The sequence below is a fragment of the Eretmochelys imbricata genome, chromosome 11 (genome assembly GCF_965152235.1).
Source record: "Eretmochelys imbricata isolate rEreImb1 chromosome 11, rEreImb1.hap1, whole genome shotgun sequence".
NCBI classification, from domain to species: Eukaryota; Metazoa; Chordata; order Testudines; family Cheloniidae; genus Eretmochelys; species Eretmochelys imbricata.
The window spans coordinates 34349510-34376360 of NC_135582.1; the positions used below are offsets into that span (position 1 = coordinate 34349510).

Here is a 26851-nt window from a genome sequence, read left to right on the forward strand (position 1 = left end):
TATAAAACAACGTTGAAGTAAGTTATTTATGGTGTATTTACACAAGACATAAAATGATCATTTAGATATTGCTTAATTACATCTTTATGCATCAAATTTTTATTTAGAGAAGTTAATGTAACTCTGCCTAATGTAGGTAAGTATATGAAATATCCTGTGCTGCTCATATGTATATCTATCCAAACAAACTGTCACTGTATTATTTTTACATATTCAAAGTTGCCAAACTCAAGTAACTTGCTTCACATATTGTGGTATTTCTGCCTGCCATAGCATTCGCAGAGATTAATGCAAATTCAGGGGAAGCAGAGAGAGAAGGCAGACCCTCAACTAGAGAGAACACCTTGTGTTTGGACACAGTAGTTGCAAGGAGTGCTATACACCCTGAATGACAGCACCATATCTTTAGGCGGGTGGGAATTTGTCTGTCTGGCCACAAAGGGAACAGTGCTTTATCGCTGTGGCGGGGGAGTGGGGCGAACTGCTGAAAAAAGGGGACAAGGGGCCTGTGTGGTGACAGTGTATCATCCACTGGGAACCGGATAGACAAAAGGATCGAAAAGGGACAGCCCTATGCGTGAAGCTCCCTTTTACCTGGAGCAGCCTGAGACAGCACCCACCCTCCCTCCCCTTTAGATGGTGAAATACCGGGTTTGGGTAAGACCCTTTATTAGAGGGGCTGGGTGTGACGGTGCACCCCGTAAGGCTTTATGGAAATATGCTTATGAATGTGTGTGTGTGTGTGTGTGTGTATATATATGACATAACTGAAATATGTTTTACGCTACATATGCCATGTAACATATCTGTAAAACGACAGGTTTCAGAGTAGCAGCCATGTTAGTCTGTATCCGCAAAAAGAAAAGGAGTACTTGTGGCACCTTAGAGTCTAAAATTTATTTGAGCATAAGCTTTTGTGAGCTACAGCTCACTTCATCGGATGCATTCAGTGGAAAATACAGTGGGGAGATTTATATACACAGAGAACATGAAACAATGGGTGTTACCATACACACTGTAACGAGAGCGATCAGGTAAGGTGAGCTCCTCAGACAGAGACAAACACCTACAAGATCTCTATCCAAGTGTTCTTACAACTACAATACCCACCTGCTGAAGTGAAGAAACAGACTGACAGAGCCAGAAGAGTACCCAGAAGTTACCTACTACAGGACAGGCCCAACAAAGAAAATAACAGAACGCCACTAGCCATCACCTTCAGCCCCCAACTAAAACCTCTCCAACGCACCATCAAGGATCTACAACCTATCCTGAAGGATGACCCATCACTCTTACAGATCTTGGGGGACAGGCCAGTCCTTGCTTACAGAAAACCCCCCAACCTGAAGCAAACCACACACCACCCAACCACACACCACCCAACAGAACCACTAACCCAGGAACCTATCCTTGCAACAAAGCCTGTTGCCAACTGTGTCCACACATCTATTCAGGGGACACCATCATAGGTTCTAATCACGTCAGCCACACTATCAGAGGCTCGTTCACCTGCACATCTACCAATGTGATATATGCCATCATGTGCCAGCAATGCCCCTCTGCCATATACATTGGCCAAACTGGACAGTCTCTATGTAAAAGAATAAATGGACACAAATCAGACGTCAAGAATTATAACATTCAAAAACCAGTCAGAGAACACTTCAATCTCTTTGGTCACTCGCTTACAGACCTAAAAGTGGCAATTCTTCAACAAAAACACTTCAAAAACAGACTCCAATGAGAGACTCCTGAATTGGAATTCATTTGCAAACTGGATACAATTAACTTAGGCCTGAAGAAAGACTGGGAGTGGATGAGTCATTACACAAAGTAAAACTATTTCCCCATGTTTATTCCTGCGCCACCCACCCACCCCGCTGTTCCTCAGACGTTCTTGTCAAACTGCTGGAAATGGCCCACCTTGATTATCACTACAAAATGTTTCCCCCCCCTCGGCTCTCCTGCTGGTAATAGCTCACCTTACCTGATCACTCTCGTTATAGTGTGTATGGTAACACTCATTATTTCATGTTCTCTGTGTATATAAATCTCCCCACTGTATTTTCCACTGAATGCATCTGATGAAGTGAGCTGTAGCTCACGAAAGCTTATGCTCAAATAAATTTGTTAGTCTCTAATGTGCCACAAGTACTCCTTTTCTTTTTTGCATACCTGTAAAGGTTATGATCGACTAAATCTATTCATCCTATTTGTATGCATGTATCATTTTTGTATTCGAAGTTATGAATATTGGCTGTGTACTTGCTTGATTTGTCAGCTTCTTGTGAAAGAAATGTGCAAATTAAGTGCCCAATCAAGAAACACTTAATGAACAATGGATCTTGGAAGGCTCCAATCCATTTCAAAAGAATTCCTGGAGACAGTCAAGATAGCATGTGGGCAATGGCCGCTGCCTGTAAAAACTGAGTCATGCATGGACATGTGACTTGCCCATGTGACTCCAAAACTCCATCTTGGAGCTGGACTTTGCATAGGAGAGAGGAGGGGGTCTCCACCCACAAGAGGGGGATGTATTTAAGCCCGTGGGAGACCCCCATTTGGTCTTCAGCTGGCTCACGAGATAGGCTCTCCACCCCCAAGGATATCTGAAAGAAACTGGAACAAAGGACAGTAACTACAGGGAGTGTGAGTGATTGCTGGACCCAGACTAGAAGGAGACTAGTCTGTACAAGGAAGCTTACTGGAACCTCTGAGGGTGAGATTTTATCTGTATTCCGTTTTCTTACTGTATTAGGCATAGACTTGCATATTTTGTTTTATTTTGCTTGGTGATTCACTTTGTTCTGTCTGCTATTACTTGGAACCACTTAAATCCTACTTTCTGTATTTAATAAAATTACTTTTTACTTACTAATTAACCCAGAGTGTGTATTAATACCGGGGGGGGCGGAGGGGACAGCTGTGCATACCTCTCTATCAGTGTTATAGAGGGCGAACAATTTATGAGTTTACCCTGTAGAAGCTTTATACAGGATAAAACGGATTTATTTGGGGTTTGGACCCCATTGGGAGTTGGGCATCTGAGTGTTAAAGACAGGAACACTTCTTAAGCTGCTTTCAATTAAGCCTACAGCTGTTAGGGGACGTGGTTCAGACCTGGGTTTGGGTTTGCAGCAGGCTAGCAGGTCTGGCTCAAACCAGGCAGGGCTCTGGAGTCCCAAGCTGCCAGGGCAGGAAAGCAGGGGCAGAAGTAGTCTTGGCACATGAGTTGGCAGCCCCAAGGGGGTTTCTATGATCCAACCCATCACACTGGAAAGGCCATCATGCTGGAAAGGAATTTTTCCCTTACCACCAGATTGGCAAAGGTGGAGTTGGGATTTTTTTTGCCTTTCCCACGGTGGGTTCGGGGAGGGCTTTGCTCATGCTGACTTTGACTCCTGCATGGAATTGATGCGTAGGATCTCCTGGGAGGCTAATATGAGGGGGAAAGGGGTCCAGGAGAACTGGCTGTATTCTAAAAAAGCCTTATTAAGGGTGCAGGAACAAACCATCCCGATGCGCAGAATGAATAGCAAAAATATGGCAGGCGACCAGCTTTGCTTAACAGAGAAATCTTTGGTGAACTTAAACACAAAAGGGAAGCTTACAAGAAGTGGAAACTTGGACAGATGACTACGGAGGAGTATAAAGATATTGCCTGAGCATGCAGGGGTGCAATCAGGAAGACCAAAGAACAACTGGAATAGCAGCTAGCAAGGGATGTGAAGGGTAAAAAGAAGGGTTTCTACAGGTATGTTAGCAACAAGAAGAAGGTCAGGGAAAGTGTGGGACTCCTACTGAATAGGGGATGCATCCTAGTGACAGATGATGTGGAAAAAGATGAAGTACTCAATGCTTTTTTTGCCTTGGTCTTCACGGACAAAGTCAGCTCCCAGACTGCTGCACTGGGAAGCACTGTATGGGGAGGAGGTAAGCAGCCCTCAGTTGTGAAAGAACAGATTAAGGACCATTTAGGAAAGCTGGACATGCATAAGTCAATGGGGCCGGATGCAGTGCATCCAAGGATGCCGAGGGAGTTGGCTGATGTGATTGCAGAGCCATTGGCCATTATCTTTGAAAACTCATGGCAACTGAGGGAGGTGTCGGACGATTGGAAAAAGGCAAATATAGTCCCTATTTTTAAAAAAGGGAAGAAGGAGAATCTGGGGAACTACAGCCTTACCTCAGTCCCTGGAAAAATCCCTGGAAAAATCATGGAGCAGGTCCTCAAGGAAACCATTTTGAAGCACTTGGAGGTGATGATGGTGATCAGGAACAGTCAACATGGATTCACCAAGGGCAAGTCATATCTGACCAACCTGATTGCCTTCTACGATGAGATAACTGGCTCTGTGGATATGGGGAAAGCAGTGGATGTGATATACCTTGACTTTAGCAAAGCTTTTGATACAGTCTCCCACAGTATTCTTGCCAGCAAGTTAAAGTAGTATGGGCTAGTTGAATGGACTATAAGGTGGATAGAAAGCTGGCTAGATCGTCAGGCTCAACGGGTAGTGATCAATGGCTCCATGTCTAGTTGGCAGCTGGTATCAAGCAGAGCATCCCAAGGGTTGGTCCTGGGGCCGGTTTTGTTCAATATCTTCATTAATGATCTGGAGGATGGTGTGGACTACACTCTCAGCAAGTTTGCAGATGACACTTAACTGGGAGGAATGGTAAATACGCTGGAGAGTAGGGTTAGGACTGAGAGGGACCTAGACAAATTAGAGGACTGAGCCAAAAGAAATCCAATGAGGTTCAACAAAGACAAGTGCGGAGTCCTGCACTTAGGATGGAAGAATCCCATGCACTGCTACAGACTAGAGACCGAATGGCTAGGCAGCAGTTCTGCAGAAAAGGACCGAGGGGTTACAGTGGACGAGAACCTGGATGAGAGTCAACAGTGTGCCCTTGTTGCCAAGAAGATTAACGGCATTTTGGGCTGTATAAGTAAGGGCATTGCCAGCAGATCGAGAGACGTGATCGTTCCCCTCTATTCAACATAGGTGAGGCCTCATCTTGAGTACTGTGTCCAGTTCTGGGCCCCACACTACAAGAAGGGTGTGGAAAAAATTGGAAAGCGTCCACCAGAGGGCAACAAAAATGATTAGGGAACTGGAACACATGACTTATGAGGAGAGACTGAGGGAACTGGAATTGTTTAGTCTGCATAAGAGAAGAATGAGGGGGATTTGATAGCTGGTTTCAATTACCTGAAAGGGGGTTCCAAAGAGGATGGATCTAAACTGTTCTCAGTGGTACCAGATGACAGAACAAGGAGTAATGGTCTCAAGTTGCAGTGGGGGAGGTTTAGGTTGGATATTAGGAAAAACTTTTTCACTAGGAGGGTGGTGAAGCACTGGAATGCATTACCTAGGGAGGTGGTGGAATCTCCTTCCTTTGAGGTTTTTAAGGTCAGGCTTGACAAAGCCCTGGCTGGGATGATTTAGTTGGGGATTGGTCCTGCTTTGAGCAGGGGGTTGGACTAGATGACCTTCTGAGGTCCCTTCCAACCGTGATATTTTATGATTCTATGATGATGATCACCAGTAAGCCAGCCCACCCAGATATGCATATTAGAGGAGTTGTTATTGCACCTGAACTTAAAAACAGGCATTAGCTGCAAGAAATCAAAGTTCAAGAAGTGTCAAATTCTCTGAGAGAAGCCAGATGGCACCAGCCATGATGCACAACAGTGAGCTAGAGGCTATGGTAAACAATCACCCACAGTCAAGCTAGCTCATATGCTGCCAGCCATAGCATGAGCTGGACTTCACCTTGTGTTGCAAGCTCAAGGCCGTCACCAGTCCTACACTGATTTTTAAAAAAAGTAAATAGACTAGTGTCAAAACATATCCAGGAACCTGTGGGTTAGATGGCCCTGTACATCATCTGGAGGTTTGTTAGTTGGGCTCATTACAAGTAAGATCTACTGGAGAAGCTTTAAAGTTCTTTGTCTTTCCGTGAACATTACACAGAGTAAATGATTGAACAGGACTTTAGATGATGTAATGTTACTCTCTTATAGATTGCTAACTAAATATATTTGTTGCAACAGATGCCTTATTTATTGTGATTGACAAACACATGGACACACTTTATACAGTATATGTCCAATTCTCCTCTCACCACACCCGTTTATCTCCATTGACTAAGATGGAATTGCGCCTGATTTACACCAGTGTGAGAGGAGGACCAGGCTCATCACATTTTATACATGGTACACAATGCACCTACTATTCCTGTGGACATTCAGAGTTCTTGCTAGTCATGAACTGGAACAGAATAATTTGAGCTCAGTTTTTTTTTTGTTCACATGGGCTGCTTTGACAGAGACTGGTTATGCACTAAGTGGTGAAGAATGCATCATTTTTCACTAGAATTTTAATAATTACTTAAGGTGACTTTTGCCCTCTGAACTAAAAGCTAAACATTTTTTTTTTAACAGAAGGACATATCCAAAATGAGCTGGGCCCTCTAAAAAGAGGCATTTCTGGTTTATGTGGGCAACAGATTGAAACAAAATAATATTTTTTTCTAAAACAAAATAAGGAAAGTGCACCTGGCACAGCTTCTCTTAGAACCAGTAGGCTTAAGCCTTAAATATTCCCTCGACAGTCAAATCAAGCGGAAAAAATAGCGCAACCTCTGCATTCTTCCCCTACAATTTCTGGTCTGTATGTGAAGAAAGGCCAGAGCGTTTCACAGAGACTGTCGTATCTTTTAATAATATGTTGTAGGAAAATTATACAGTCAAATACATACAGCAGTGTGCATGTGTGTACATGTATCTTAAAGATAGGACCATATTGCAAAGTTCAGAACTGTATCTAGAAAATATCTCCCAAAATGTAGAGCCATTTGCTTGTAGAGTTTTGAGTTGCGAACCGCATGAGTGTGTGTACGTGTGCACATCTGAGTGAATCCTTTATGTTCCACTAAACTTTTATGGACCCTCCCCCCCAACAAAGACAAGTGGGGTGGGTCTTTCTTCCAGCTTATTTCAAAGGTACTTAAGCAAATAAAGATACAGATACACGCCTAGCGGGATCTCCAACAGTGACTAATCTGTATTATGTTGTAAAGACTTGCAGTTAAATTGCTTTTCTTACAATACTCACATAAAGTCATTGGTTACAGCTTCTATGCTGATTACTTCCCATTTTCCATGTGTAATAGGTATTCTGCTCTAAAAACATGGGGAGGCAAAAAGCAGAAAGGTAAATTCCATGCTGGCCTGAAGAAATGTAACTCAGCGGTGACTATCCTAAGAGTTATTACTCACCCCTGTGCTGTTGATATAGTGGATATGTTTGTAGCCCTCTGTATTGCTTAAAATTTTGTAGTAGCTAACATTATCAGATGCGAAGTAAGGGTCAGAAGGCTGAAACTGGAAAAACAACACAAAACTATTAGAGCAGATAACAGAAACCCAAGAACAAAATGCTGACCTTTAGTTTTTGGGAATCCCTCAGCACCTGAATTCATAGGCTCTTAACATTCATGTCATGCATCTCGGTAAACATACCACAGAATACTGTTTCAGTTCAGGGCTGGAAATTTATTTTGATTAGGTGCATGGAACCTATAGCAACCATCTTTAGAAGTAAACACAGCCAACATGCTGTCTTTGTTTGCACAATTTCCGGTACATTAGCAACCTGCCACCCACGAGCTCCCACCTCCCTTTCGAATTAAAGACTTTCAAGTTTACTATTTTCCTGTCACTTTATAATATCATGGTGTACGCGTTACTACAAACACTATATGTGAAATTTGAGGGGGCCTGCATGATGTTTATGAATTTGAGCACAGTTCATTGACATGTCTTCTATGTTCTGCAAACTTTTCAATTGAAAAATGGCTTCTTTTTCCAATAAAACAAGCTACTTTTCAAAGGCAAAGGGCCCAATTTTGAGTGGACGGTGGCTTCACAATTCAAAACAGCTTAAAGCTGGCACTTATATTTCTATGTTTTCATTGCAGAAATAGCCATTCAGCAAAACAGACCTGATCCAAAGCACATTTAAATTAATGGGAGTCTTTCTATTGACTCCAGAGGGCTTTGGATCTGACTGCTTATGTAGAAAAAAAATGGAAAGGCATGAAATTGCTTCAAGTGAAATAACATAGTATTTCTATAGTGTGTTACACACTCAAAAAAATTAACCAATCCTCAGAGTCCCCCAGGACATGTTATTGTTTATTCCTGTTTTACATATGGGGAAACTGAGATAGATAAAGTGACTTGCCTAAGGCCATTCAATGAGTGAGTAGCATAAACTGGGATTAGAAATCAAGCCTTTCCAATACCTGTGTTCATTTCTCTGGACAACACTGCCTCCTTGGTAATATTTTTGTACAAAATTTCATGGAATGCATTTCACTAGTTTCTCAAAGCCCTATTTAAAACTGCAATCTCACTTCAGCTAAATGTGATTCTCCTTTAACTTAATTGGCAAGGGCTTAAATTTCTGAGGTAACACACTGTTGGTTCCTAGGCCATGAGCAATATAGGGACCATGAAGTCCTGAGTGATCTTGAATTCACTACATTTTCTCTGGTTGGTAAAAATAATAATACTGCCCAGCTCTTACACAGTGCTTTTCATCAGTAGATCTCAAAGCACTTTATAAAAAGAGGTCACCGATCAACCAGTGTCATGTTATCCTGGGTTAGATGAGATTAAAGGGACAGAATATGTAAGGGCTTGCCTATATGGACATTTTGTGCATGGCAAGCCAGGACGTGAGTCTACTGTGCACTAGCGTGTCACTTACTAAGTGGCTGTGTGGACTCAGCTACCGCACACTGAAAGTTCCATAATGTGCTTTGACTGACTGCTGATTGAAATGGAAATTTTAGTGCACAGTAGCAGGACGCACTTGGCCAGTTAGTACACCGCAGGCTAGTGTGCTGTAGACTGTCACCCACCCTGCTGTCTCACACACGTTTGCTATCTCTGTGTTAATAAACCTCACCTTGGCTTTGATCCTTTTCATACAGTGAAGATTTTTTTTTTTAATCCTGCTAGTTGAATGGCACAAAGACTCCCCATCTTGCCCAACAGCTTACACCAATTGCCTAATTGTGGAGCCTTTGCTGTACAGAAGTAAAATGTGTCAGCATTAAAGCCTTCCTTTCCAAATCAAATTTGACAGCAGGTGGGATGATCTCTCATCGTTGTGCTGGGGATGATTTCATCCCTGCTGTTTCCTCCCTCACTGCATTTCTTTAAATTTTTGCTTTTTGACTTAAAAGTGAATTTGTGACTAAAACAGAGTCAATGTGTGGAGAGTGCGGGCGTAGAGAGCATATTCTGTGTTCTCATCAGAAATTCTGAAACACATTTCTCCCTCTAGTCTGATCTTTTGGGTCTATTCTTCACTTCCTCCAGATCGTCTAAGTACTTCAACAGGTGCCTACTTTCTACCACATGGCATTCTGTCCCTATGCAATGTGGAAAATGGCATTTAGATGGGGTTCTACTCAGCAGAGCTGTGTGAAAAATTTCATCTGGTTGGTTAAAATGTATGCAAAAAAGCGAGCAAGATTTTGTTGTTGTTGTTTGGGGAATTTTATTTTGTTTCAAGAGAAAAAAGGGAGACATTTGAATGAAGTGATATTGTATTTTGCTATGCTGAAGACCCACTTTCCAAATCAGTGGAGAGGCTATGGGCCAGATTCTTTTAGTACATTCTGGCTCCTTCATGCCACACTAACAGTGCAACAACGGGCTGGAGAGTGGCCAAGTCTCGCTAACTGAGAATTCCACTGGTGTTGAGGACTTGTCAGCTGGCACAGAGAATACCTGTCTCCTGCATAACCTCACCCTACCACCAGGGTAGGCAGTGACTCAGAGGCAAAGCCAGCTATCTTTAGCTGGTGTGCAGTCCCAGAGGACTGTTGCAACTGGCAGCTCCTAGATCGATCTAACCTATGTGGAGCCAGGGTTACGAGCCAAACTCACAAAGTTTAGAGTTACAAAACCCATGAAATTTAAATGAGTGGGTTTTACACAGCTCCAGCTGAGATCTATTCCTTTTGCCACATGTGCGCAGTTAGCAGTTGTCCAAGGTAAGTTATGGACCAGGTCTGGGTAACACACCATTAGAAAGGTAAGAAGTTCATAATAAATGTGTTCCTTACATTTAATTATCAATGTGTTATGTAACATGTTGTAATCTAGAAACTGAATACTCACTCTGCCGATCCAGCCAGTTTTACTTTCTTCTGTATGTTGTTTGCCCTGAAGGGAAGGAAAAAAAAAAAACAACCCCCCCAACCGGCATTATGGTATATATTTCACATAGTCTATGTCACACACAAATATGTCTGAATATATTTTTCTTCCCTCAACCCCACTCTTGACTCTTATTAAGTCATTTGACTATTTAGCTCCATTTTTCATACCTCTGGGCATTGCCACATTCCATTCTCTCTTGTAAAGTCACAGACCGCAAGGACTGAAATATTCTGAATCCTTCTGAGCCACTGCAGACAGATCCTTTCATCTGTTACCCATGTTACAACACTCAAATAGTGATCCCTGGAAATAACAAAGGCTATTAGATGCTTTAGCATCTTCCATACACTACTCTTCTATATAGTCAGGCTTCAGAGTAGCAGCCGTGTTAGTCTGTATCCGCAAAAAGAAAGGGAGTCCTTGTGGCGCCTTAGAGACTAGTCTCTAAGGCGCCACAAGTACTCCTTCCCTTTTTTCTATATAGTGGTGTCCAGTATTTCATTGAACTTTACATATTCCAGTCTTTCACTTTTAGTTGCAGTGAACTTTTCAGTTGCATTCAATGCTACAGATCTCAGTGACCCATTGCAATGCTTGATGTCTATTGTTTAGCCATCAGGTAATGCCTCGGCTTACTTTCATTCGTACAGTAAGGCACTAGCTCAAGGGTGGGCAAACTACAGCCTGTGGGCCAGATCCAGCCCATGAGCTGTTTTAAGCCGGCCTGCAAGCCGCCCCACGCGGCTTGGCCCTGCTCCAGCACTCCGGCCAGGGTGCAAGGTCAGGGCCACACCACGTAGATCCCGAAACCTGCGGCATGGCCCCGCTCTGGCTCCTATGCACTCCAATGGGAGCTACAGGGGCGGTGCCTGCAGATGCGGCAGCACGCAGAGCTGACTGGCCGCCCCTCCACGTAGGAGCCGGAGAAGGGACATGCCACTGCTTCTGGGAGCCACTTGAGGAAAGCGTCACTTGGAGCCTGCACCCCTGGGCCTCTCCCCACGCCCCAACCCCCTATCCCAGCCCTGATCCCCATCCCGTTCTCCAAACCCCTCAATCCCAGCCCGGAGCAGCCTCCTGCACCCCCAAACTCTCATCCCCACCCCAGAGCCCGCACCCCCAGCCAGAACCTGCACCCCTGCTGCCCTCTGAACCTCTCGGTCTGAGCCCAGAGCACCCTCTTATACCCCAAACTCCTCATCTCCAGCCCCACTCCAGAGGCTGCACCCCCTCCCACACCCTAACCCCAATTTTGTGAGCATTCATGGTCTGCCATACAATTTATATTCCCCGATGTGGCTCACGGGCCAAAAAGTTTGCCCACCCCTGCACTAGCTAGAGTTTTTGTGTGTCAGTATCCCACAAGAATTACAGTTAAATGATGACAGAGACATTGATGGATGCACTCTGAACTGCACAACACAATGTCAAAAGCCCTGTACTATGGACAGTTAGAGGGGATTCTACTTTATCCCAAATGGTATTGGTCTGAGATTTTGCAGTTTTATGCCACACAGTCTCAATGAAGTTCTAAGAGGTCATGGAGTGTAGAGAAGTGACAATCAGAAATCCTTGGTTAACCAGGGAGTCCATATAAAATGGAGATTTTTGTAGCTGGTCCTATGCACTTCCTAAGTGGGACCTATTATCCCACTGACTCAGTCTGATATCGCTGTGAGTCCTGTGCTTACTATGAAGGACTTAAGCATAGTAACACCACATTTTGCTACTCAAGTATCTTAGTTCCATCTCCAGAACATCATCCAGCTGAGAACTTTACTTTATAGGAAGGACTTAGAAGCAAAGAGACAAGCTTTCACTTTTATAATTTTGCACTCTATTTGCATGAGCGCCTCACGCTATTATAACAAAGGGCAGTACCCGCAGAATGCAGTGGTTCTCATTCCCAACTATGATCCCTTACTCTTGTGTGTAAAAAGAGAAGATAAGGTTATGCCCTCCCATTATGACATAACATCATTACAACAGGCTTTGTGAACTGATCTAATGAAAATGTCTTCACAGGACTTTGCTCTTAGCTCTACAGCTGACATGTTTGTCAAAGTCAGCTACCCCTGTGATGCTTGTCAAAGTTCATGTTTCTTCTCTCTCCTTCCCTTAACAATCAGCTGACAAAGAGTGGGTGGGAAGTTTTGTGGTGTAATTAGTTAACTGTTTTTGAGACCATAAACATGCCCCCTCTGCAAAAAAAAACCTGCACTTATTATTTACTTCAACCACAACAACTGTACTTTGTCAGACATGCCATCTGGCTTCCTGGTCTCATTATTTTGGGGGAATTTCTGACTACAATGTAGGGGTTCTTTTCATACATATATAAAGTGTATACATCTCTATTTCTGTGCTAGGCAGCCCATGACGCTTGGCTGTGGATTGTAATGCTCTGATAGGACACTTGTACTTCAGGTTTTATGTTTCGTGAACAGTTTCAAATTTAATGTTTAATTTTAATGTTACTGTTTTTACTGTTTTGGAGCAATACAGGGCTAGCCACAGAAAAAAAGGAAATTGCAACAAGGAAATGGCTAGAAGAAGGAGCCTTTGACACATTTCTATCCCCTCCTCCCACCCATGCCTTCAACAGTTGTTTCCTGGGGTAGTTAGAAAAGAAATCCAAATTTAGTAATGAAAAGTGTTTAAAAAGTTGGTTTTGTTTCTTTAAATTGAGAAAGCCGACAATTCTGCAGGAAGAGTTAAATGTCAAACAAGACAATTAAAAAAAAAAGACAGACAACTATCATTTTGTTCAAAGACTTTTTGCAGCTTTTTTTAAAAAATGACCATATTTTACAACTAATAGGTACCTCTGGTTTTCAGGGATTTTTATATTTGAGGAGTAAATTGTGATATGATTAATTCAAATTACAGGGATGTCAGGCAGTGCAAAAGTATTGCATTTCCCTTCCTTTTTTTCTCCCTGGAAAGTGTACTCCTGCATTTCGCTACCACAGTGTGTTCTCCCACTGTGCAAACTTCTCATTCCAACACTGGTACAAACGGATAGTCTCACAGGGTGAAATCCATCCCTGTGCACAGGTCTGGGCATTACTTATGTTTCACTTAACCATCCTACATGAACACTCAGCACCACGGGGACCTAAGTGAGATCTGAATGATATGTGTGTTTTGTGCTGGCCTTCTGCAAATGCACAAATTTCACCGAATGTTAAATAGCAAAATGTTGCCATTTCAAGCATTTTGGCAGCTATCTCAGAGAAATGGTCAAAGTGCCCCTCTGGCTAAACGCTACCATTTATGAGAAATTCCTAAATCCTGAGGGCCAGACCCACTCAAGAAACACAGACAGTGAAAGGAGCCTCTCTCCACATCGTTTTCTTTAGGCACAATAGACATCCTCATGCTCAGAGAGGGCAAGGACCCCATAATATCAGGGCTAATGCACTAGCTTGTGCAGAAGGACACAGGTGTCCTGTCAGCGCTCCTGGCCCAGCCAACAGAACTAGATATCAGTGGCCAGAGGTGCACGCAGCACCAGCTTTAAGCCTGGTGAAGTGGCTATGCTCCTTGGGAGTGCTCAGCACCACGGCATAGGCAAGTGTGTGCAGGCATAATGTCTCCTGGAGCTCCCCCTGGGGTAGTGAGGCCATGCACACTCCCCCCACTGCCATGAAGGACTGTACTTAATGCCAGAATTTAGCCATACAAGGGTGAAAGGTTACATCTCTCATAATGAAAATGCCAAAAAACTTGCCTGTATCCCCTTCTCTATCCGCAGCTGGCAGTCTATTTACAGTGGGGACAAATCTATCTTTTCACAACAGGGAAAACTTGAGACAACCCACACTATTTTGGGGTTACTTTTCCCTCATCAGTGAGAATGTTTTCTATGCAGTCCCCACCATGAATACTTACATTGCTTTACATTACACTACATCAACCGCAGACCATCTTTTATTTATTAAACTTCACTATCATGTAATTCATTAAGAGAGGTGGGAGTTGTGCATGCGGAGGGATGTTTGTAACAGCATCAGGTGTTTCCTACATCAAGGTTTAATTTAAGTATTACATGTAACATATTTGATCCTAAGCAGACTTAGACATCTGTATTCTTCAAAATTCTGGGCCTGATTCACCATTGTGTTAGCCCAGATTTCTATGGTGTTACACTGATATAAAACTAGAGTAATTCCAGCAGAAAATCAGGCCCTGTATTAGGCTGGGATGGTGCGTGCATGTTATTGTTTTGAGCTAAGAATGGTATTGTTCTGCTTTCACTGGGTGCTAGTGAAATATAAGGAGATTTTTCTAAAGAACAAAGAAACCAATTAAAAACTAAACTGAAACCAGATATTTATTCTATACTTCTATCTAGAAAACTTTAAGAGCTAGTTAGCATCATCAATATTTTGTGGAATTATTGTAGGGCTATAAAAGAATATATGAACAATATATTAATGCAAACAAACACATGAGGTTGGATATATGCTTCAATCGCTGATTCAGTTAATGCAAAGAATGTTGATTTTACTGTGGTGAGGATTGGAATGGAACATTCTCTGTTTTCTGGCTGTAGTTATTTGATAACACAGCAGAGGATGCTGTTTTATTTCCTGACTAACAGGCCTGTTTGCTTTCTCTAAAAATTATCACATCTTTCTGTGTGATACAGTACACGCTATCTCACTGTCTCTAAATCCTTACTGCAAACATTAGACACCTACACTCAGTAAGTCTACAGTATTGTGGAAACAGGAGACTTTGGATACAGAATTGTGCATGTATGTGTTAAATCCTTTTGGTTGCTCTTTTCAGAATACTCAAATTTATGTCAAGTAGTACAATGTCAGTGGCATTTTGAGAAATAAGACTTTTCATTTACTTTCAGAATTGCTGGTTTACACATTCTAAGTTTAATCAGAGAAACTTTGCTAGTTACCTCACAATATACACAGTGTTGCTTTAAAATGAGCCAATGAAAACACAATAGAATCTTCTCCCAGTGAAACCAGACACAGCGAATCTTCATTTACAGTGTAATAGAGTGACAATTCTAAAGTTTTTCTCAGTGCAGTGTAATGTACAAATTGCAATTCCACGTATATTCAATTTCTGCTGATAGTAAAGCTGTTCTGTGAAATGACTTCATTATAAGAAGGATCCACTATCTATGATGAGCTAATAACATGTCATATTCTGAGCACAAGAAATCTGGAATATGCCATCACCTTTAAATAATTTTTTGAAAGAATAATATCTGCATGGGCTTTACACAGTAAATCTGTTCCTCTCTGAGCAGTGTGATAATGTAACCCAGTGATATATAGTAGTAATCTAGGGCATTCACAGAGAAAACACACATACTATCAAAACTACTTACCCTGATATTATGCTAGCTGGTGCAATAATTTCACGGGAATTCACAGGGGGAGGAAATTCAGTATTCACAACAAATAATTTTACAGTAGGATTTGCAGCTCCTGCCTAAAAAAGAATAAAACGTTTCACAGTACTTTTGAAGACAATAAATACTTTCTAAGTGAAAACAACTCTTGAAATTAGGGAAGACAGCAAAGAAGCTGTAAAGTGCAACAACAGTACCATGTATGTTAGACTGTGTGAAGAAACACAATTCTGTTCAGATGGGCACATACACTTATCTTTTTCATTAAGAGATTAGCCACATAGTTCTAATAAAAACATACCTCGTCATTTATAAAAATAAACATCCATAATTGTGTTTGATATATTTTGTCTTCATTTACTATATTTGCTAATATACCATAACTTCTGCTCTCCAGCAATGGATTATATTCAATCCCACTACCACCCTTTGCCACGGATTCAGGAAGTCTGACATCTAACAGTAATATATTTCCTGAGCAGATGCCCTCTCCTTTAAGAGAAGTCAGTACCATCCCTTTCAGGTCATTGATTCCTCTACAAATGACAATCACCCAGAAATGCCAGTAATTGGAGTTAAAAACTCACAGCTGATCCTTCTTAAGACCAGCAATTTTCCATGCTAAGAGGGACACATACTTCTGAGGAGTTCAGTGAAGAAACAAACAAATCCACTACCTGGTGTCCCTTGGTGAGACCTTTATCCAGCAAAAACATTGCCAGTATCTCCTTATTTGGTCACAAAGCCCACAACAAATGAGAAATTAAAACAATCAGTCAATCTCCTGGGAGCCATTGACTGAAACATCCCTAAACATGACACGATGATTTCCCTGGAGATGGTGCTTTTTATGGTACCACTGAAATGTTCCTGATTCTCACACACCCCTCTTCCTCTCCCGGCCTCCCAGTCAGAAACATTTGCTTTGAGATTTGTGGACAGAAAGTGCTATGTAAATGCAAACCTTATTCCACAGCTGCTGAGTTTAGCTTATTAACGGCCATATTCAAGTTGGGATCCCTGATGCTATTAGTCAACTATCCTGCTGTTACCAGCTGGACCACTGTCAACATCACCAAATGAAGTTCGACCAGCTTTTCTTCTGTGTATGTGCTTCTCTGATTCATTACACCTTGCTATCCTTCATTCAGTTTCCTCCATTCACTCTGCTACCTAAGGGACAAATTCTCCTTACGTTGTGGGCATACGGTGGCCATCTGGCAGTGGAACTGGTGGAAGGAAGCACTGCGCTCTGAGAGCTCCACCCACGGTATCAAGGATAGAAGGGCATAGGTGTGGACAGTGAATCTGTGACTATGAAACACGCTGGCCAATATTACCCCTCCTTCCTCTATGGAAGGCACACATCACCCTAGGGGCTGGGGCTGTAGCGCTGGAAAGGTTCTGTGGCCTGCAGGAGAGAATTCTGTGAAATTAAAGCCCATGCAACACCCTTATGCATAGTGCCAGATAACAGCATGCCTCACTATCTGCAAGACTGCTTGTCATCCCTTCAGTGGTTCTGGAGAAATAACAAAACCTTAAATCAGACTTTTTCCCCCTGAAGATAATAAAAATACATTAACATTGCCAGATGCTGTTGACTTCAGTAAGAGTAATCACAGCAAGCTGTTGAGGAGAGACAGACAATATTTTCATTAGCAGGAAGTGATTAAATGATTAAGAGAATAGTCCCAAACTGCTGAACAACCATGTTTAATAAATAACACAGACCTTGGGATATGGAAGTCTAATGGTCTTTGGATACTGCAGCGTGTCTTCTGCATAAAAGGAATACTCCATAACAGGAACTTCTGTATCATTAAACTCTGCATATGCTAAAAAACTGGCATTTGGAGACCACCACAGAGCAGAATGGGTGCCAAACATTTCCTCTGAAAGAGATGCAAAGGCGTTCTTTTGAAGTAATAGCTGCTAAATTGGCTTCTGCATCTGAATTATTGTTCTAATTTACTTTGCACAGATTTATGCTGAAGTTCAGCTACTGAAGTACAGACTATTTGCCTTTTGCCTGGGTTCTAGAATGACATAGTAAGTGAATGCTTACAACACATAGCCTTTTATAGTTATACTTCCTGAATCTGGCTGCAATAATAAAAAAAAATCTGTACTGGGTGCTAGACCTGACATCTATCACATACTCCCCTTACAAAATAAATGAATTTTAAAATAACATAAAACCTTTATCACTTTATGATGTATAAAATTCCCAAATTAGGTTTGAATCTTATAACCAACTTATCTGGAAGTAAAGCAGATCTATTGCCAAATCTAAGAGTGGAAGGTAAAGCCAGACATTTAAAAATTTGGCATACATTCCTGTTTTAACCTATGCACACAGAAAACAAATATGAATTCTGCAGAGATTTACCATCATGGACCTCACTGGTTTGACTTTAATGGAATTGCACAGGGTAGAATTTGGCCCAGTATATCCAGACAGCCAGTGAATGGAATGGCCATAACTAAAACCAAGCACATGTGGCCTCACTAAATGCTAAACTATTAATACAGTATTTCCCAAACTTTTGAAAGCCGAGCTCCACTTAAGGAAAATGAAACCAGCTGTGCCCCCTTGTAACCTCATGTGGTGTGAAAGGCCTACACACCTTAATTTATAAATCTTCCATGATCTCCCAGTTTATCCTTCAAACCTACTCCACCTATATCTTGCAAAACACTGGAGTAAATCTTCATAACAGAATTCCTCTCCTTTCCAAGACTCTTTGATTTACAGCAAAACAGTTAACAATGTTGACATTTTAAGTATTCTTGGCATGCATACAAGTCACTACTCACTGAAGTGAAGGGGAAGTTCACACTTCACAGCTATTATTTCAGGCTTTCTACAAATTCAGGCAGTTGTCTCTGCATTGATTACATTCATGTTTTGAAGATTCTCTTCATAAGGATAATGGATAGAGACTGATTTTTTTTTAAATGAAAGCTGAGACTATGGGAACAATTCACAGGTCTAGCTCTATCCCTATACCACCCCTGGGGTAGAGGCAGAGCAAGCAAAATATTTTGGAAAACACTGCATTAATTAAATTACTATATTTTAACAAGTAGGTTTTTCATTTACAAGAATACCAAGCTTTTTTTATAGAACTTTTCATCCATAGTTGTCAAAGTGCTTTGCTTCCATTTTGCAGATGGAGAAACTGAAGCACAGAGTAGGGAAGTGACTTGACCAAGGTCACCCAGCAGTCCAATGGCAGATCTGGGAATAGAACTCATAAGGCCCTATTCCCAGTTCAGTGCTCTATCCACTAGGCAACACTGCCTCCATGTTAGCCTGGTCCAAAGGATAATGCACTGGCCTCAAAAGCACAAGACCAGGGTTCTATGCCTAGATATACCACTGACCTGCCATGTGACATTAATCAAGTCATTTCACATCTTTGTGCCTCTGTTTCCCCATTTGCAAAACGGATATCATGATACCCACTTTCCTTTTTAAAGCATTTTGATTTCTGTGGCTGACAAGTTCTATACAGTATAAGCTAGGTGGTGATACCATTTAAGATGCTCTCTTTCCTCCATGTATTTATTGTTACATATTTTAAACAGACTAACAAATAAGTTTCTACATTTTCTTGTAAGGTAAAATATGTAGGTAATTACCTTCATATACCCAGTCAGCTATTCCATTAAAAATTTTATTTTCTTCTCCATTTGTGGTGATCTGCACACTCGACACACCTGGTGATTCTTTTATGTAAATGTTATTATTCCAAACATATGCCTGTAAATAAAACCTCAAAAACTTAGTTATTACAATAGTTACTGTTCGAATGCAATGCTAGAACAAGTCACAGAGTTCCTTCCTATTCCCTTCGCATGGGAAGGCCCATGACACAGCGAACAAGAATGCACAAAGGCTACTTAGCTGGTTAGCTTGTCATGGGAGCAAGTATCTCCAGTACAGGGTAGGGAATCCACAGACCAACACACCGTGGAAGGAATTCATTATAGACCACAGCTGCTATGACAGCTTAGAGGCCAGGGACAGTAGCTGCAGTCTTTGGACAATGGCTTTACATTCTGTGTTTTGATTTGGGGTCAGGGAGGATTCTGTCCCCCTAACACTTGTATAGCCCCCACCTCCAATTAAAGATCATTTACTCAGGCTTTACTCAGAGGATGAGAATTTGACCCTGAGAAAGCACACAGTTCATTGGCAAGCAATATTGCTGGAGTGGGATATTATTTTCTGCTGTTTTGTAGCAAGGTCTTCTATGTGACTGTATAGATGGGCCCAAAGCCTCCACTATTTACAGAAATATTGCTCAGAAAAATCATGAGGGCATTGCAATGCTTTCAACAGCAACAAGAATTTTAAAGGAACTATTTGACCTTTTTCTCCAGCAGTGGAAAAACACCATCATCACAAATCCGTGCTAAAATGTGGGCATCACCCCTCTATGATGATATCCATACTGTGGTTGTGATGCTAGAAGACTAGATGCCAACTCATGCCAAAGCCCCAGGCCTCCCTGAAAACTTACAAAAGCGGAACTGGAAGCCAGGCCAATTCACTTGTGTATTTATGTAGATCAAAGTGATTGTTAAATGTATTAGAACGTAGTTAGTGTTTAAACTTCAGAAAAATGAATGGGATGCTGCATGCTTTGTTTTCTCTTATCTGTATCTTCTTATAATGTAATAGCAAACATTTACATTGCGTATACCCCTGTAACTAAATAACCCCTCAAATGAGAAAGAAGCCTTGTGGAATGCAAATGAAGAACTTTAACAGAAAAATACTAATTTCAAAGCAAGTGGTCTTTGTGTGTGATGATTGGAGATCAAAGACTAAATGAATTCCTCACTCTCCATCATCAAAGAAAAAACCCACACAGGTAGTGACCCTGTCAGCTAGCTTTCTGTGAGAAGAAGCTAGAAGTATGGACACAGGGGAAAATTCTTCACCTCTGAACTGTTTGGATTCCAACAGGGCAGAATAACTGAACGAGAAGACAGAGATCTCCATAGTTACTATAGATAGCCCTGAGAGACTTTGGGGAAACCGGTAGATTACTATATCTCTCCTACCATTTCAAATTATAGACTGCAAACAGAGGTGAAAGTAAGCCGGTACGCCCCAGTTCGGTGTACCGGCAAGAGCCTGTGTGCCGTACTGGGGCGGATCGGCTTCCCCAGGTGGCAATTTAAAGGGCCTGGGGCTCCCAGCAGCACCCCAGGCAAAGCAGTGGAAGCAGTGGCGGGGCTCGTGCGGCGATTTAAAGGGCCCAGGGCTCCTGCCGCAGCTACCAACCCTGGCCTTTTAAATAGCCACCAAAGCCCCGCCGCCACTACCCCAGGGCTCCGCAGGCTCTGGGGAAGATTTAATGGACCTGGGGTGGTGGCGGCAACCAGAGCCCCAGACCCTTTAAATTGCCGCCCGAGCCCTGCTCCTGGAGCCCCAGGAGTCGCGGCGGCAATCTAAAGGGCCCGGGGCTCCACTGCGGTAGCAGTGCCTGGGAGCCCCTGGCCCTTTAAATTGCCGCCGGAGCCCCCGGCTGCCACTGCTACCCCAGGGCTCCAGCAGCGGGGCTCGGGTGGCGATTTAAAGGGCCCTGGGCTCCCGCTACCCTCTGGAGCCCTTTAAGTCGTCACCCGAGCCCCGCTGCTGGAGCCCTGGGGTAGCGGCAGCGGGACTCCGGCAGTAATTTAAAGGGCCAGGGGCTCCCAGCTGCCGCTACCACAGCGGAGCCCCGTGCCCTTTAAAGCTCCGCCAGAGCCCAGGGTTAGCAGTGGCAGCCGGAAGCCCCCGGGGCTCCGATGGTTATTTAAAGGGCCTGGGGTTCCGCTGCGGTAGCGGCAATTGGAGCCCCAGGCCCTTTAAATCACCCCTGAGCCCCAGGGCTCCCAGCTGCCTCTGCAGCTGGTAGCTCTGGGGTGATTTAAAAGGCCCAGGGCTCCCAGCTGCTGCTACCACAGTCCCAGCCCGGGGCCCTTTAAATCAAGGTTTAAAGGGCTCGGGGATGTAAAGGTACCACCTCTTCTGGTAGAGGCCCCGCCTCTTCCGGTTGAGGCCCCGCCCCCTTCTAAGGGCTCCAGAGTACCGGTAAGTCCTTTAAGTTACTTTCACCCCGACTGCAACTCATCTGTATATATAACTGGCTTATCCTCTCTATCACTCTCATTTCTTTTTCCTAGTTAGTTAGTGTACAATAGAATTGGCTACCAGTGTTGTCTTTGGTGCGAGATCTAGGATGCAAATTGACATGGGTGAGTGACTGGGGTATGAGGACTGGGTGTAACCTGAATATGTTTTCATTTTTGGTGTGACAATCTATCACATTGTCCAGCTTGCCTGGGTGACAAAACAGACTGGCGTGTCTACGGGGACTGTCTGTGACTCCATTATCAGACTCCTGTAATACTTCAGGAGTTCACATTTGTTGCTGGCTTGGTGAAATCTAATTATAGAACATACCACAAGTTTGGAGTATCTGCCCTGCTTTTGACAGTCTGCCCTGGGATAGGCTCTCATGGTCATGAGCCACTTCAGATAGTGTGACAGTGGTATTGGAAATGCACAGCAGAAATTTTATTACACTTATATTTACTAACCAGTTTGTGACCAACAGGTGACCAGGATATGTACTGGGTATTATTAGGCAGTAGATTCTCAGTTACTAAGGAACTAGGGGAAAACATAACAAAAAGAGTATAAGAAAGACAAATCAGTGGAATGTCATTTCATTGCAAAGTGGCTTCATACTATATGAATTTTCTGTAATAGCTACTGACCTTGTATTTAAATCATAGATGTGGTATGAAGCCGTGTAAGAATGCCTCCAGAGCTGCAAGAGAATAATTTTTATATTGAGTAACTAGATCACCATGACTGACTTTAGGAGTCCTGTAAATGTGTTATGAGTTACTGGCAATAATATCTGACACCTCCTCAGACTCCCATTTGGGAGGGGTGAACACAACCAACAGGCATTGGTGACTACCAATGGGCCAGACTGTCCTCACTCACGGAAAAGGCAGGAGAGGCTGTGGAAAGAAAACTCTGCAAGCTTCATCTTGAGCTTTCCTTAAACCATCCTCTCTGGTGGGAGCTGCCCAGATACCAAAGTGATGACCATTGATTAAGATCAGAGATAGAGAGATCTAGGGAACTGCAGTTTAGGCAAGGCATGATTGCTTCCAACACTAGAGGTCTGTAGCAAAACTGAAGCAAGTCTTCAATGCAGAGACTGGAGCAGCCCTGCAGCTTCCCTGAGTCCCCTCCCACTATCTGACTGGTACCTCTGCTGTTTCTCTGGCACTCGTCCTTCAATGCCATGCTACTTCACTAAGCATTCAGCTGTTTCATGGTCCATCTGCCTCCCAGGAATGACTTGTGTAGCAGTTCAACGAGGAAGAGGTAACAGTTCCAAGTTGTTATATTTCCCACCTAGATTTTCATAGAAATCCATCCCATCCCTCACTTCTGCCAGTTGCAGTCTGCAGAGATCTAGCTTCATTTAGTTCCCGTGGGGGTGTCTGAATAGGGTGAGGGAACAGGATGGTATATGGGGCTCAAGGGATCCTATCTGGGATCCCCATGTACCATCTTATTCCCTCACCCTACACAGGGATCCTGTCTGGCAGGATATCAAAGTAGGTGGCCAATAGATCTGATCCAGCATGACAGTTCTTATGCTCCATCCAACACTGCTATTAAATAATACATTTATGGTTATAGAGTAACAGCCATGTTAGTCTGTATTCGCAAAAAGAAAAGGAGTACTTGTGGCACCTTAGAGACTAACCAATTTATTTGAGCATAAGCTTCCGATGAAGTGAGCTGTAGCTCACGAAAGCTTATGCTCAGATAAATTGGTTAGTCTCTAAGGTGCCACAAGTACTCCTTTACTTTTATGGTTATGTTGTTTTTCCAGTAAAACAAAAGAAAACTGTAGTTATTTACAAAATCAATATGCTACAATACACTCTATAATGTTTAATAATTGTTCTATAGCAGCAGACTATTCAATCATTTACTCCTTATGAGTTCTCATTCAGTCAAAAGTTTTTTTCTAACTTTACCTACTCGCGTGTCTTGATGCTTACTGGCCACATGGCTATTATATAATAGATGTTCATGTCCTCATGATTTATTGATTTATGTTAACTTTTATAACCAAAAAACCTCTAATTTCTCTATTCCAGAAGCTCATCTTTTAATCCTTTAACAATCTGACCACTGAGAGTTTTGCATCATGTCAACCCTTACAATTCTGGCATTTTCTAATCTCTTCAGGACTGATTTCACTGTATCTCTGTGATTCATTTGAAGTGATTAAATTCTACAGTGATAGGTACCATAAAAATGCTGATTAGATCAATGGATGAATCAGAGATTACCAGACTAAACTAACAGAGCTATAATCAAACGAATGCTGAGCAGATATTATTAAAACATATACAGTACTAAGTAGAGATAGGTCCCGAAGAAAAACCATGTAACCAAAGACCACTGAAATTTGGGCGGAAAAGGTGGTTTGAAAACTGCATCCTGTTTTTGTGCTTCAGACCTAACTCTAATATGAGCTAAACATTCATTTTATCGCCACTCTGGGAAATGCCAGCATTGTAAGGGTTAATATGATGCATACCTTTCAATGGCCCTATCGTACAAGAATTTAAAGACTAGCTTCTGGTATACAGAAGTTAACTTTTATGACAACAGAAAACAAAAACAGCACACATCAATAAATCATGAATACATGGTACTTCTAATGTGATTACTAAGCAATGAGGCATGTTATGACGATTAATACTGCAGAAAAAAAATAGTGAAAAGTTAAATTTTAATGTACAACTGGAAAGGAAGCATAGAAATACAGGATTCTGGTAAAAAGAAAACTGCATTGAATAATTGTCTGGATTTTCATGTGTTTAAGAATACCAGAGAAGTAAAATCCCTAGCAAGATAGTTCATGTCTGGTTAAAGTATTTTTCCCCACATGAAAGTTTATTAAGTATTGAGTCATAGTCATAAAAGTGTAAGAACAGATGATTGTTTGCAGAGATTTGCAGTTTGTACTCTATAAAGGACATTCATTGTTCAGAAATTCAGACCACGTAGAAAGAGCTCTGTGAGAAAATCATCTACTATTTGCATACTGTGTAATTTACCATTCACTGAGTCCTTCAGAATACAGGCATGTCTTTACATTTTTTTTTTTTTTTTTGTCAGCCAGCACACACATTATGGGACAGATTCTCCACCCCAATATGTTCCCTTGGTGCTGCTCAGGTGAAACCTTCCCATAAGCTTCCTGCAGAGGAAGCCCACAGTGTGGGGGAGTCCTCAGAGGCATAGAGCTAGTGTAGGGACATGTTAGGTGATGCGGAAGGGGTTGGCAAGGAGGCTGACTGGAGAGAAATGCATTCCATCTATCACAAACTGACATATATTCCTTCAGGAACCATAATCAGAGGGTGCAAAATGGCTGTTCTAATCCACGCCAGGGTAGGGGGCAAAGAATGGCTCCCTCACCTTCTGAGTCCAGCTTCTGCTGAAAATCTGTCTCTGTCCCTTTACATTATTTTACACACACACACACACACACACACACACACACACACACACCCTACCTTACATTAAAGAAATATCATTAGTGTTGCAAAACTAAGCACTCAAAATTTAGGAAATGTCAGAACTCGGGCTGCCTGTGCAAGAGAAGGTTACTTACCTGGTGCAGTAACTGAGGTTCTTCGAGATGTGTGTCCCCGTGGGTGCTCCACTCCAGGTGATGCCCCTTTGCTCGGAGAGATTTGCAGCACTGCCCGTATGGGTAGTGCAGTGCCTGCCTCACGCGCCGTTGGTGCTTCATCTAGCACACGCACGACCCAGACTCCTCCGTTCCTTCTCTACCGCAGAGTCTGTTTTAAACTCGAAGTAGAGGGGAGGAGGGTGGGTAGTGAAGCACCCACAGGGGGACACATCTCAAAGAGCCTCAGTTACTGTGCAAGGTGAATAACCTTTTCTTCTTGTTTGAGAGATGTCGCTGTGGGTGCTCCACTCCGGGTGACTGTATAGCAGTGCCCTCCTAGCACGATAGGGGCTTCGGAGTTGATAGGATAAGTGATGATAATACAGCTCGGCCCAGCCAAATATCTGCCTTGTGTGACTGCATAATGTTTGGCCAAGGTGTGTTCTTTGCATATGTCTATAAGGGAAACATTGTTTAGAAATGCTACTGATGCAAATATGGATCTAGTAGAGTGCATCCTGGTCCCCACTGGAGGTTGAGTGCCTTTTAATTGATAACAGAGAGCCTCTGAGTGGATATGGCGGTACCCTTAGACCATTCTGCCATGGATATGAATAGTTCTGGTGAAACTCTAAATGACTTGGTTCTGTACGAGTAGAAGGCTAGTGCTCGTCTAACGCCTATGGTGTGCATCATAGCTTCAAATACATTGTCTTGGCCATGTGTGGTCTATTAGGATGACTCTGGCTTTGTCTGTCCTTCTACCGTATTACTCTGGGTAGAAGTAAAGGTATTGACGGGAATGCATAGAAGAGGTCTGTGTTCCACGTGGTCAGAAATGCGTCCCCCATTGATCGCCTTCCCAGACCTGCTCTGGAGCAGAATCTCGGACACTTGGTGTTGCAGGCATTCACAAATAGATCTATTTGCAGGTGGCCCCATTTTCAGAATACACATTCCAGTATCATGTCATTTAACTCCCATTCGTGGTCTGGGGAAAATGTCTGTTGAGTTCATCTGCCATGGTGTTCTGGCATCCAGGTAGGTAGAAAACTGTGATGTGGATATTGTTTTGGATTCACGAATTCCAGAGTCTCATAGCCTCAGTACACAGTGAGTATGATCGGGCTCCCTCTTGGCTTGTTTATACAGAACATGCAAGTAATGTTGTTGGTCATTACTCTTATGTTCTGGTTCTTTATGAATGGTAGGAAGTGGACACAGGCATTGCAGACGGCATGACGTTCTAGCAGGTTTATGTGTAGCCTTGTCTCAGCTGTGGACCATAATCCCTGAATTGTGCGATGTTGCATGTGTGCTCCCCACCCTATGAGGGAGGTATCCACTGTGATCATCTGTGATGGAGAATCTTGTGTAAATGGGATTCCCAAGCACTGGTTGTGTGGTTAGGTCCATCACGTCAGTGAGTCCTTAACCTTGGGGGACATTGTTAATCGTATGTTTAACCTG

General features: G+C 42.7%; 1 protein-coding gene across 1 annotated transcript in view; it reads right to left on the reverse strand.

Moving 5' to 3' along the window:
• DPP4 (dipeptidyl peptidase 4) overlaps positions 1 to 26851 on the reverse strand; it is a 66878-nt gene that overhangs the window by 28792 nt on the left and 11235 nt on the right. Inside the window, exons 4-12 of the mRNA XM_077830381.1 lie at positions 22419 to 22471; positions 22239 to 22311; positions 19284 to 19404; positions 17370 to 17530; positions 15612 to 15715; positions 10417 to 10552; positions 10208 to 10252; positions 7289 to 7393; positions 7125 to 7192 (exon numbers count right to left, since the gene is read on the reverse strand). Of these exons, the coding sequence (XP_077686507.1) occupies positions 7125 to 7192; positions 7289 to 7393; positions 10208 to 10252; positions 10417 to 10552; positions 15612 to 15715; positions 17370 to 17530; positions 19284 to 19404; positions 22239 to 22311; positions 22419 to 22471 (866 nt within the window). The remainder of the gene's footprint in view (positions 1 to 7124; positions 7193 to 7288; positions 7394 to 10207; positions 10253 to 10416; positions 10553 to 15611; positions 15716 to 17369; positions 17531 to 19283; positions 19405 to 22238; positions 22312 to 22418; positions 22472 to 26851) is intronic.